This window comes from Acanthisitta chloris, unplaced genomic scaffold (assembly GCF_000695815.1).
Source record: "Acanthisitta chloris isolate BGI_N310 unplaced genomic scaffold, ASM69581v1 scaffold29292, whole genome shotgun sequence".
Classification (NCBI taxonomy): domain Eukaryota; kingdom Metazoa; phylum Chordata; class Aves; order Passeriformes; family Acanthisittidae; genus Acanthisitta; species Acanthisitta chloris.
In genome coordinates this window covers 10,633-24,374 of record NW_008661965.1, presented here as the reverse complement: position 1 = coordinate 24,374, position 13,742 = coordinate 10,633, and the positions used below count along the sequence as shown (strand labels likewise).

General features: G+C 38.9%; 1 protein-coding gene across 1 annotated transcript in view; it reads right to left on the bottom strand.

Moving 5' to 3' along the window:
• HHIP (hedgehog interacting protein) overlaps window positions 1–13,742 on the bottom strand; it is a gene marked incomplete at its 5' end in the record, with an annotated part of 65,284 nt that overhangs the window by 47,220 nt on the left and 4,322 nt on the right. Inside the window, 2 exons of the mRNA XM_009070393.1 lie at window positions 8,994–9,195; window positions 10,010–10,166. Of these exons, the coding sequence (XP_009068641.1) occupies window positions 8,994–9,195; window positions 10,010–10,166 (359 nt within the window). The remainder of the gene's footprint in view (window positions 1–8,993; window positions 9,196–10,009; window positions 10,167–13,742) is intronic.

Below are 13,742 nucleotides of genomic sequence, written 5' to 3'. Positions count from 1 at the left end.
TAGCAACAGAGCCCTGATAATATTGTCCTGTCATATCTTGTAAGACAGTTCTGGGAAAGGAAAAGAGCAGCAATGGAAGCTGCCAGCATTGTGCATTGCCTTTCTTCTACTCTGAAATTCTGTTGATTTGGTGAGATCTCTAAAGGCCTCAAGGTTTAGTGCAGGCAATAACATTCCTAAACACTGTGTTGGAGATGGAGATAAGGAGATCTTGATAAGGAGAGTCAATAGTGCTCAAGTCATGTCTTCAACTAGGCTCCTGTCAGGTGTACAGTATTATTGGACAGTCATTACTAACAATTAAGCATTTAGTTTGTTAGAGAAAGAATTATAGAATTAGAATTATAGATTTTAGGGGTTAGAATGGACCTTACAGATCATCTAGTCACAACTCCCTGCCCTGGGCAGGGACACCACCTCACTAGATCAGGTTGTTCAAGGCTTCATCCAGCCTGGCCTTGAACACAAAAGTATTTGTTTCCTTTGAGGAAGAGCTTAAGTAAGTACTTTTCTTAATGTGGTTTGATATTATAAAAATCTCTTCTCATTCACACCACAGTGTGACTCAGGTCCATTCATCTACTAGCACTTGTCATAGAATCTTAGAGTCAACCTGGCTGGAAAAGACCTCCAAGATCATCGAGTCCAACCCTACCGTGGTCACTAGCCCATGGCACTAAGTGCCACATCCAGTCTCACCTTGAAAACCTCCAGGGATGGGGAATCCACCACCTCCCTGGGCAGCACGTTCCAATGCCTGAGCACTCTCTCCCTAAAAAATCTCTTCCTAATATCCAACCTAACCCTCCCCTGGCAGAACTTGAGTCTGTGCCCTCTTGTCCTGCTGCTGGTTGCCTGGGAGAAGAGGCCAACCCCCACCTGACTCCAACCTCCTGTCAGGGAGTTGTAGAGGGTGATAAGGTCTCCCCTGAGCCTCCTCTTCTCCAGGCTGAACACCCCCAGCTCCCTCAGCCTCTCCTCATGGCACTTGTGCTCATGGTATGTTGTGTCTGGGCTGTTAACAGTGATGGACAATCCAGCACATACAAATTCACCAGATTTTTAGGAATGTCAAAAATATTAAAGTTTTTGGTGATTTACTCCCTCTTTTATTTCTTTTCAAGGCATTCAGTTAGCGTAAAAATAATGATTGTTGCATAAATTAAAGCTGTTGCAATTCAGCTGTAGGGATTGCAATCCAATGGCAGTGAAGATGGATCAAGGTTTTAAAAAGTATCTGCTGTAAATTAGAAACAAATGGTTGAAAGTATTTTGCAGACCTCTCTCCCACAGATTGTATATTCCATTTTCCAAATTAAATCTAAGAGAGAATATTACTTTATTGAGATTTATGGAATAATTTCTTTAAAAATTCCAGCAATATGAGAATGCAGCAGACACTGACAGCAAAGAAAAATAAGTGTCAGCTACTAAGTGGTTTCATCTTTTGGAGCCTTTTTTTTTTCTTTTGGTAATGGGAAAAATTAGTTCTGACTGCTTTTTAAAGCTAAAATTATATATGAACCATTAATTAAGGGCAGATCATTTGTCTAACTTTTACTGTAGAGGGGATAAAATGGGTGGAAAACATGATAATATACCAGTGCTCCATTGGAGGAAGTGTTCCTCTCTCAGTCCAACTTGCTGATCCTGTCTAAGGAATAGGACTTAAGAGCTTGTGAGAAAATGTGTGTAAGAGGATATAAAGGAAAATTGTTCTGTGGCATCTGGGGGAAGTTTGTATAGGAATAGCAGTTGGGCTGTATTAACTACAAAAGTATAAATGTGGCTCAATTTTTCATCTCTGTCAAGACAAAGACATGACCCATTTTCTGTGTGGTACAAGTGATGCAACACCAGAGGAAATCATACAGCTATGACAGACAGGAGAGTACATGGAAGAAGTCTCAAGGACACAGTGTTGATTTGGAGAGTTCCAGTACTTCATGGGTTCCCTGAAGTATTCTAGGACCTCATTACAGATTTTGGGGTGTCCAAGAGCTTAAAGGGATGATGAATCCTGGAGCCTTAGTGGACTGTTAAATCTCCTCCCATTAAAGAAAAACATGTGGTTGAAACTGTGTTGGCTAAAAACCATGGAATTTTCTGCGTAACTTTATTCCTTCTTTGCCATTTTGTGTTGGCTATCATGATCTGCCTGTTATATTTCAGCAAATGCAATAATTTCCTTTTAATTAGATAAATGCCATGTTATTCATTGGGTTTGATCACTTCTAAATTCAGCTTTTGGTTTTAACAAATGCAGTTTCAGAAGATGATGGATTTTTACATTTTGAAAACCGCTAAGTGTTCAGAAAGGATTTGTACACATAACAAAATTAAAGTAGGGATTATCTAGCACTGTGTGTGGGATACAGCTATAATCTATACAGTGCATGGAAAAGAAACTGGCATTCTCAATTGCACTGCACACATCTCAGTAATAACAGGGTATGAGGCATACAATTTCATGGAACACCCACAATGAAAATTATTCTTTCCAAACAGAGAATTGTTTTGGAATAAGTTAGGTTAATTGGCACCATGGGATTCCTCTCAAGGAAACACAGAACATTAAAATCTACACATGTGCATGTAAAATGATAAAGTATTATCTTCTTTCCCCTCTCAGCTCCTCAAATCTGAGACACGCTACCCAAAATCAACAGAAACCATTATGTTTTGTTGATTCAAATTTCCTCAGAATAAACTGGCAATTCTTCATCTGGTCAGCTTACAACCTGAGAGTCACTGCACTGTTCCACAATTGCTAGCTTGGGTATGGTTATCTACTGCAGCCTCTCACACAGAAATAGAGGTCTCTAGAGCTTTTGGCACATGCTTTTCCCAACTGTAAGAAACTTTCTTCTCTGTGCAAGCTACAGAGCTCTGTGGTGCTAAGACACAGCCTCTTTCAAAGGACTGGTGTCCCCTATTCAAACTAGAACCAAAATCTGCAAATGACTAATGAGAAATCCAGGCCCACTTTGCACTTGGTTGAAATGCTGTATTTTGGTTTCTGAATACAATTGAAGTATATTATCTATATATACACATAAGTCTTGTCACCCTCTCAAAAATGACAAAGAACTTATCACTAACAAAGAAAAATCTTCCTTTTCCTGAAGAAGGCTGAATTATCACACAAGCTGCTGTGCTGTGTGCATTGTGTCTCGTTCGTGAATGTTTAAGGTCATTGGAAACAAGGATATTCTACTTGGTTTATCTTTAAATTGTCCTGGTTTTTTTCACATTGGTCCATTTGCACACCTTGACCATTATTTCCTTTCACATTTTCTGCTCCAATTATGTCAAGACATTTTAAACCAATTAACTGTGATGCTTAGTGGGTAGGTCACAGGTGAGGTGTGGCCTTGAAAATGATGTCTGTTGTGCCACAGGTATGACCACTGCTGTTCTGTCCTCTTGAGTGAGTGAGAAACCCCCACGTCCTGTTTTACTGATCAGTTTGGAAGAAATATGGAATGAAAAGGTGACCTTGGCTTAGGATTTAGGGGAAGTTCTCGTTGAAGTGTTTCTGACAAGGAAAACCATAGTCTTAGAGTAGAGGAGAACGTGACAGCAGTCAAGGAGTCTAACTCATATATTCCTAACAGTGATCTCTGATATCATTTAACTGAGATTTTCTGTCCCTTTTCCCTTCCCTTCCCTGCCCAGCCCTTTCCTTCCTCAGAGACTTTGTCCTTTATCGCAGTCATGAGATAAGACTAGGAATATTTTATTGCTGCCTAAAAAAAATACAAATAAACCAACTCTCTACACAAGTGCAAGTGGTAATTCCATAATGGCAATGTTAAGGATACCCATTTTGTGGGAGTTTCTACTCTCAGCCATGTGTGAGGCAAAGTGCAGCAGAATGCAGCTTTTCTTGCTGGCTGCACAATTTATGACCCTGTGCCCAGCAGATACACACCAGAGCTTAGTCCCAATCAAAGGGGAAAGGAAAAAAAGCAACAATAAACTGAAAATAGCTTAAGAGTCAGAGATGACAAGGAACTGAACGTGAAGCCCTACTGCAATTCATTACCTGAGGAGCTAACTCAGTTGGTGGATTTATAAGTAGGAAACTACCATCTAACTACAGGGACTTGATTTCACCATTGGCAGTGGTAAGATGTAAACTTGGCCACTTTGTACAGTTCTGAAGTCCTTCATTTTAAAAGGATTTTGGGAAGTTGAATGATTATAGGGCAGGACCACAAAAATGATTTAAGGACTAACAGTTGCAGTCCTGGAGCTACTGAGCTTTTCAGAAAGTATTTTGAAAGGTGATTATAGCATTTAAGTCCCAAGAGAAGTGGTAGGCTCTTAATTTTTTGTTGTTGCCAAACCATACCTTGATGCCTTCCCTTCTGAACAATATATTTTAGACCAATATATATTAGACCAATATATGTTTTTGGGCTCAGGAGACAAGAAAGTGAGTGAAAATTGGTGTAATAGGTTGTGCTACATTTTACAGTGGCTGCTACTAATCTAAAGGTTTCCAAATCTTCAGAAATATTACAGTTAATAAGATAAAATACAGTCACAGGAGTAAGAAAAGCTGGAGAACTGCTACAGCATTTGCCTGTAAGTTAGATACAATCTTGAGTACAAGGTGACTGCTCGTATAATAATAACACATTCTGCACTGCAGCATCACAAGAAATCATTAAATCCAAGTGTATAGAATGTTTTGACCCTTTTTTTCCCTTGCTGAGTGCATTATGGGACATAATCAGATCTGCACAATGCTTTTAAGGCATTTCATTATTTTGCCTAAATTTGGACAAGAGATTCAGACACATCAGTTATATTTTTTCTAAGGTGTCCTTAAATATCACTGAAATCAAAGTGTTATCGTTATTAGTTCAATAGCTCCTCACTCAGACTTTCTGCCTCTCCTCTGCTTGGAAATAGTTTAGAACAAAAAGAAAGTAATGGTAGTGAAAATCAGTCTGAAAAAAAAAAGGTGCTAATATACTCATCAAAAAATTCTCTTTGCTGCATAACTTTGAAGGAAGAGCTAAAATGTTATTCTGTAACTTAACAACTCTCTTCACCACAACATAATGGAGCAGTAAATCACCAGAACGAGGAAGGAGAGTTTTAGGGGTTTTTTTCTGGTAAATTGTTTATTCTTTTCTTCTGAATACATGGCACATACTCATCATACTTTGTAATATCAATGAGCATGTTAATATTATATTAGGTGATGGAATCAGTGTTTTCTCCACTACTCTGGGCTATATATTCCTAAGCAGTTGAGCCCAGGTGCATGTCCTAGGTTTGAGTTACAGGTGCATGTCTCACTCATGTCCTCACTCAACTTTGAGGCCAGACTGACTACAAAACTTCTTCTCATCACCACATTCTTGACATAGGGAAGAAAAGGCTAACAGTCCATCCACACATCCATACCTATGTAGCCAGTGTGACATAACATGCATTGGAGAGACACAGGTATTGAATTATCAAATTGCTGATTAAGAATCATGGCCTTCCACAGCTAAGCTGAAAAATAGAAAATCCAAAAAGCATTACTGCTAACTGCTGTCAAAGAGGATTAGAAACTGGGAGACATGCAAAGAAAAATAGTTTCTTAAGGTGTTTTGTTTTTTAAAATTTTCAGGAATCCTGCATCTAATTTTTCTGGAGTAAGGCCACAAGGAAGCACAAGTTGCCATCATCCATTCATAGAGTTTATCTCTGCCGTGAAATACTTCTACACACTAATTCCTTCTGAGACTCTGGCAGCAGATAAAATTATCACTTCTCTCATTTGACCTCCTTAAAATTGCATCACATAACTGTCAGTAATTTTACAATTACAGATCCAATTTTCAAGCAGAGACCTCAATGACTTCAGTGAACATTAAAAGCCAACAGACAATAAAACCTACGCATCAGGTTGTGCCACTTTTCTCACTTAGATTCTATTTATATCCACAGACCTTCAAAGGAGTTACTGACAAGCAACAACTCCAAACAATCCTACCCCAAGACATGCTTGGCCCTCTTAGCTACCAGGGCACACTGCTGACTCATATTCAACTTGCCATCAACTAGGACCCCCAGGTCCCTTTCCACAGCACAGAATTGACTAGACATTTGGGTTAACTTCTATGAACCTATGTAAATGAACAGAGGACTCAAAAAATGGTAACAAGTTGCCTTGGCAAAACAGTTCACTGAAACACACTGGCCTAAGTTTGATCAGGGACAACTGAAAATTAATTGATTTAGTTTTATGTTTTCCATTACACCATCATATGAGAAGAATCAGACACAATGAGGAACATGTATACATCCAAATTCAGGCACTGCACACATTTCATGAGTAAGCACAGAGGTCACATTCAGTGATTCTTGCACTTTATGTGTGGATGCAGTGTTTCAGATAGTGGTTTGTTGGGGTTTTTGTAATTGCTGACTGCACAGTTTCTGCACTGCCTGCTGGAAAATAATCTATCAAAATATGATTCTCAACTACTGATTACAAAGTTACTAAGATCACTGGAGCATCTCCCCTATGAGGACAGGCTGAGGGAGTTGGGGCTGTTCAGCCTGGAGAAGAGGAGGTTGTGTGGAGACCTCAGAGCACCTTCTAGGAGCTGAAGGGGCTCCAGGGAAGCTGCAGAGGGATCTGTGTTAGGAGCTGCAGGGACAGGACAAGGGGCAATGGGGACAAATTGAAGGAGGGGAAATCTAGGTTAGATGTGAGAAAAACATTTTTTACTGTGAGGGTGGTGAGACCCTGTGCCAGGTTGCCCAGGGAGGCTGTGGCTGCCCCAACCCTGGCAGTGTTCACAGCCAGGTTGGATGAGCCTTGAGCAACCTGCTCTGGTGGGAGGTGTCCCTGCCCAGGGCAAGGGGTTGAGACTAGATGGTCTTTAAGTTCCATTCCAACCCCTAAAATTCTATGATTCTATGATTTCTACTCGCAAAGTTTATAGCAGGTAAGTAAACCCAAATATCCTTCAAGTAGTCTATTGAGTAGTAAAAATTACTACCATTGTCACAGTGATCCTTGTAAGTAAAGGACTATGGACAACTCTAGGAATCAGACTGTAGGGGATAAACATAAAAATGTTTAAAAACCCTTGTTTTAAAACTACCATGTGGGCTTATCTGTGTTTTTTTATTCTAATTATTGATTATTTTATATAATAATCATTCCTCAAATTCTTTACTCCTTCTGTTCAAGTGCTAGTCTTGCTTCTAGGCACATTCCCTTTCTCCTTACCTGCAAAGCATATAAAGCCTCTGTTCTTGTCTGCTGCATTAAACACTGCAATACAGTTATCCTCAGTCACCGGACTGTTATCTCAGGGAATTGAATTATACTTTCTAGCTTAGAAACATCTAATTATTTACACAAAATGTTATAGTTGAAACAGATCCAGATTAGAGTATTATATGATGGTTAGGGTAGTAAAGAGTAAAATGATCAGGTCACTGATTTAAAACAGGACAAAAAGTTGAGTCTGATCCTGAGGATACCTGTTGAGGGTCATACCAAGCAGGCTATTGCCTATCCAGGAGCATGGGAAATCAGTTTTCTCTTTAGCCTTGTCTCTAGGTTGCAGCTGTAAAAGTTTGCTTGAGGAAGGTATGTTTGGGACCAATAGCAATTCTGTGGAACTTTCAGTGTCAGTTTTTCACAAGTACAACTGATCCCAACTTTTGCTTAAGAAATATGAAACAGCCTTAGATGGATGTTCAAAAACATCCTTGATAAGTCCCTTCTGTTTTGATATCTAGAGTAAGCCTTAGATGGATGTTCAAAAACATCCCTGATAAGCCCCTTCTGTTTTGATATCTAGAGTGTAATGGTTACCTACAGGGGCAGAAAGGGAAGCATTCAGCAAATCACAGAATCATATAAATTGGGTCTTTTCCTGAAAAAGGAGCAATATATGTCATTTCTCTCTCTTTCAACACAAAACAAAGACCTCTGAGATTTCCTCTCAGAAAAGACTATCAATTGTCTTGTTGCCCTTATAGTTGAAACAGAAAATTATCCGTTAGAATGTGCTAAATCAATATAGTTTGTCACAATTATTATTTTAAGATTACATATATCAATATATCTTTCATATATAGCATGTCTATCGATATCAAGAGTATATCAATATACCTTTCATCCATGAAGGCTTTATAATATATAGTCCTGACTGTTCCAGACATTACCTGATTACAATTTAAATTTGCTTTATATATCTGGATTTTACTTGCATTACCACTTTAAATTGTAAAAAGAAATTAACATGGAACAACACAACATTTCTGAAGTAAAATATCTCTCAATAGACTTAGGTACTTACCCAATAAATAGATGTCATTTTTTACCTCCACCCTCCAGCATATTCCCATCAGTTCCCGTTCACCACTCACTCCCCTGACCATGAAAGTTTTCCCACTAAACATGATGAAAGTTGTTGTACCAACTTGCCCTCATGTCTGCGTTTTGGGGTCAGTCCCTTTTTACATGCACCTCAAACATGTCCTAATAAAGCAGCTTCCCACCAAGGGTGGTGTGTGTTACATCTGAGATCAAGTCAACCCCTGCCCCTCTCCTGCGGATCCCTGAGCACTCCCAGGGCATCACTCAGCACCCACAGATCAGAGAAGGCTCTAGGTCAAACTTACTCTCACTGGCATCACAGCAAAACTCAGCTGAATTCAGTGGCATGGAAATGAGCCCAAAGGATGAGAATCCAAAGATAATGCTGGTGCTGGATAGTTTCAATTGAATTTAAAGTGAGGAAAAAAATGAAGGGAAAGTAAAAATACAGTAAGATTTACAAGACGCTATGTTTTCCATTCCCAATACAAGGAAATTTTGACTCCTTTGCCAGAAAGAACTCTAGTGTCTCCTGTCCTTTCTCTTTTTTTGGTATGAAAAATAAATTCTGACAAACATTCCTTCCCTTTCCCCCATAAACATGCTACAATAGCAAAAGGTAGAGATAAGTATAAAATCCAACCTTTATTCCACTCTGGACAAGCTTGTGTATATCCAAAAAAGGTTCCTTTAGGATGTCTCCTTCAGGAGTGAAAATCTTGACGTAGCCTTCCTTCTCGAGGATGAAGAGGCGATGGGATCCATCCCCACAGTGCACTGCTCCCACTGGCTGCCTCAGCCCACTCACTACCTCCTGGATACAGAAGCAGTTGTGCTTGTGTTTTCTAAAGAAATTCAAAGTGGTAGTGAGACATTTCATCTCTCTTGTAACCATTACAAAACAATGTCCCTAAAAGATATTGTTCTAGATATTAAAAACAGTTTGATATATCTAGATATATATAAATGTGTAACCAGAATGAATTATTTCCTGGAATGTATGCAAGAAGATAATGCTAAAAATCAGTTTGAACTTTGCTTGGACAGGATTTGGTCTGTATAGAAGAAAGAGAAAAATGAAACAAACTTAGATCCAAAATGTAGAGGAATGGGAAAGAAAAAAAAATTGGTAAAATAAGAAAATAATTTAGAAATACAGAATTTCTACTGTGGAATAAACACAGGATATTTCATTACTTTGACAAAATTTTTCTTCTAAAACCCATTTAAAAATGAGTTATGATGCAATCATCTAATTGAATTATTTTCACCAAGAAAAAATACGAGCGAAAAGAACTAAAGATCTTGAAATAAATATTTTACTAATAAACTTATTGTAGTTGTTTGGTAATATGAAATTCAGGGAGAAATTACTTCCCGGAACTGCGTATGATCCACAGGCTGGATGATAACCAAGATCCACAGGGTGGACCAAACCAGGATTCTAACACCTTTTCAGCAAGGCAAATATCAAATGGCACTGAAATGTTGAAGCTAATGTAACTTTCTCTTTTGACGTAGACTAGCAGCAGCGAAAGAAAGTAACATCTGGAAAACACAGCTGCTCAGCATAAGCACATACTGAGCTGTTTCACTGTGAAAACCACAGGCTTTGCTAGGGGTTTTTTTTCAGATTAAACAGCATTTATCTTTATGAACCTGCTGATCTCTTCCTCTTTGTCATATTCTTCCATGTGGTCCAGGGAGTTAGAAGCTGGCCCTCGCACTTGTTTCCTTGGAAAATCTGGAAAGCACACACCACCATCTTTTCTCGCATAGTAATAGCAAAACTCATCAGCTGTAGTTTGGAGGAAACCTTAAAAATGCAAAAGAGCATACAAATATTTAGTGTGTTGTCATGTCTGCAGTTTTGTGTCATCAAACTCGTCTTTAAATAGATTATAGTGGAAAAAGAGGTCACTTTAAACAAAGCACTATCTGGGGAAAAAAAAGGCCTCTCTGAATAAACAAAAACTGAGCATTACCTTTTACAGTTTATTCGTCTATATCTGTACTAAACCTTATTTTCAGTGTGCTTAAGTAAGAATACCAGTTCACTCAAAATGGCACAACAGTTCACTCACTAAAAAATTAAGAGAGTGTTCAGAGTGGAGGCTGTGATACACTTTTTTTAACCCTATCTATAAAGTGTAGTATCTGCTGTAAAATAGCTTGAGCAGTGTCCATTTGTTTCTGTTTTTAAAGCAGCTTGTTGTAGTCAAAATCTCAGTAAAGACTTTCATAGAATCATAGAATTTTAGGGGTTGGAATGGACCTTACAGATCATCTAGTCCCAACCCCCTGCCCTGGGCAGGGACACCTCCCACCAGAGCAGGTTGCTCAAGGCTTCATCCAACCTGGCTTTGACCACCACCAGGGTTGGGCCTTTTTATTTTGGTAAAAGACATGCAGCAAAGATTTTATGTGATGCTGCCAGCAAAGGACATCAGTCAGAGGGGTGAATAATCCATTGTCTCAGTGAGAAGTACTGCTGAAAACTGCACAGTGTTGACATGCAGTTGGCCTCTGGTTGACTCCCATCGTTAAAGTGGGTGAATATGGTGTCCCGTTGTGAGGGGACATGTCTCATGCTACATTGGATGAAAGGTAGTCTTTAGGTTTTAGATTAAAATAGGAAGGAGTTCAAAGACCCCGAGAAACAAGACGTTGGTAAAATGAGAGCCTTTGAGGAAAAACCCCTGCCACTACTGCTATTACACTATGTTTAATTACATCAAAAATAGCTATTTCTTTTGATGAACCTATTTCTAGCCATTTCCATCCAGTTTCTAATCATGAGTATCAAACCTAAGAGGACAGAATCTGGCTAGTAATACATGTATTCTTTTACTAAAACGTTGCTAAGATAACATGTCTTAAGTTACCTTCATTCCTTTTCCTGTTACTGGCAGCTGTCTTAGGATGTACCGTGATCCAGGACATAACTCATAGGATACACAGAATTAGCACTTAATTGGAATTAGAGGCCTAATTTATGCATGTCTTTACCACTTGTGAATAATGCAGTAATCCATAGATCTTGGCCATAAACCCTCTGGCTTAGAATGTACAGTAAGAGCTGATCAGGGACAGCTGTGTTTCATTGAAAAATGCCAATTTCTTACAAGCAAAGCTTTTGGAGAAACATTATCAGTTTTGACAAAATTTTAGTTAACATGATGTTTCTGGTCCAAACTCAAACTTCTGGTCTGAATGAAAATGACAGAAACAGACAGCAAACCTCGTATCACTATACTCCAATGTCTTGTAATTAGGGTGTTTCATTAGGAAGAAGAATATTCAGGTCAGTGCCCCTCATCTGTCAGGCAAGAGTTTGACCCTAAGTCTCCCATTTCCCAAGTAAATGTCCTAACAACGACTTTATTAGCTATCCTGGGGTGGTCTCTCTGTGGCTTTCTTCATGGAAAATTTCGAAAGAGTTCAATTTCTTCCTTATGTGGAATAGGAAAATTTTTTAGATCCCAGAATTTTTGTGGAGTGGAAAGCCTTTCCCACCCAACTATACTTCTTTTCATATACATCTTCCTTTAAAAATATTGGAAAAATAACATGACAAAGCCTGCCTTTGGTTTCTGTAAAATAATATCTGGAAACACATGGTAGTGTGTTGTGGTGTAAAAGTTTAATTACCATGATTTGGAGCTTCAGTAACTATCATCTCTGAGGAGCTGGTTTTAATTTATAGTAGTTATTTGGAGAAAATGGGAGATATAATTTCAACTGGAACAACTGAAGAGGAACTCTGATATAATCACAGAATAGTATTCCAAGGCATATAGATATAATGCCAGAATCAGTGTTAATCTAAAATCTTGCTGTTGAATTATTTGACTTAAGAATATAGGGTTTGCCATTAATAATTCATTTCTCTAGGCACAGTGGGTCATACAAAAAAATGCAATAGCATGTTAGAGGTGTATGATCACTAAGAATTTCTAGAATTTTCCAAGTATACCATCTACTATTTACTAAACTACCCTTGGCTTGAATATTATCTTTAGTCAGAAAAACTGAGAGCATATTGTGATCACGTTCACTCAATGTCCATTTCAGATGCAAACTCAGCTGATTAGTGCAATGCCTTTCTCTGTGTGGGACCAATCCTTGCCTTGTGCTGTTTAGCAAACCCATCACCAGGTTCCAAGAAAGGATAAGGCTTATGTTCCATTTTCATTAGAAACGCTTGTTAAAAAATGAGGTTTGAATTAAACTCTGAAAATCAGTCAGTAAATTAGTAAAATGTTGCATTACTGGAAGGAATGTAAACTCTGTAAATAGAGTTTCACCTGTGCATTAAGGGTGGAATTTTGTTCTATAAAACCCATAGTAATTTACCAAGAAGGCAATTAAAATCTGCATGTGTTATATATCATAGAATCATAGAATCAGACGGGTTGGAAAAGACCTCCGAGATCATCAAGTCCAACCCTACTGTGGTTACTAGACCATGGCACTAAGTGCCACATCCAGTCTCAGCTTGAAAACCTCCAGGGATGGTGAATCCACCACCTCCCTGGGCAGCACATTCCAATGCCTGAGCACTCTCTCTGTAAAAAGTCTCTTCCTAATACCTTACCTAACCCTTCCCTGGCAGAGCTTGAGTCTGTGGCCTCTTGTCCTGCTGCTGATTGCCTGGGAGAAGAGACTCAGTATGCGCAATTCAACATACTAACAGCTTCACTAAAGACAGAGAAACATTTGATTCTGCACTCCTATCTGCTTGTAGCTACCTAATGTCTTCTTTCTCGTGCTTAGATTAGGTCTTTTATGTTGAGTTTGCCATTTTGTTCAGCCTTTGTACAGTGCCCAGAGGAATGGCCCTGACAAATGCCCTGAAGCACTAGAATTGTTTGGAGAAAAAAAACCCCAAAAATCAGTGCTCAGTGTGAATTTATTCAAGTACAGCTCTGCCACTGTCCTGTGAGAACTGTGCCTAATAAGGACTGCAACTTTTGGTCTTCCGTGAATTTCTGTACTTAGTACTTGATTTTAAAAGACTCATAACTACAAATTTCCTACCAGCTGTGTACATGTTGACAGAGCAGTGCCCGTGTTAACAAAGAGAACTGAAATCACAAAGGAAGATTAGACATCATGTTTAAGTGTCAGGTTTTGCACAAGGTTGCATTTCTGTGCTTTTAAAACCTCCTGTCTTGCAAAGAAGAATCAAAGCACAGGCTTTTCAGTTAAGGCAGTTACAGTGAAGGCTTTCTGTGTTCGCCTTTATAAAACACTGTGGGAATAAATTGCACGATTACAAACCTTTTCAAAGGAGAACTTCTGCTCTCAGCTGATCCCCAGCTCCTCTCTCTGTTTGTATTTGTGGTCAGTTATCCCTCACACTGTATCTCCCTTCCCATCCTACCTTCAC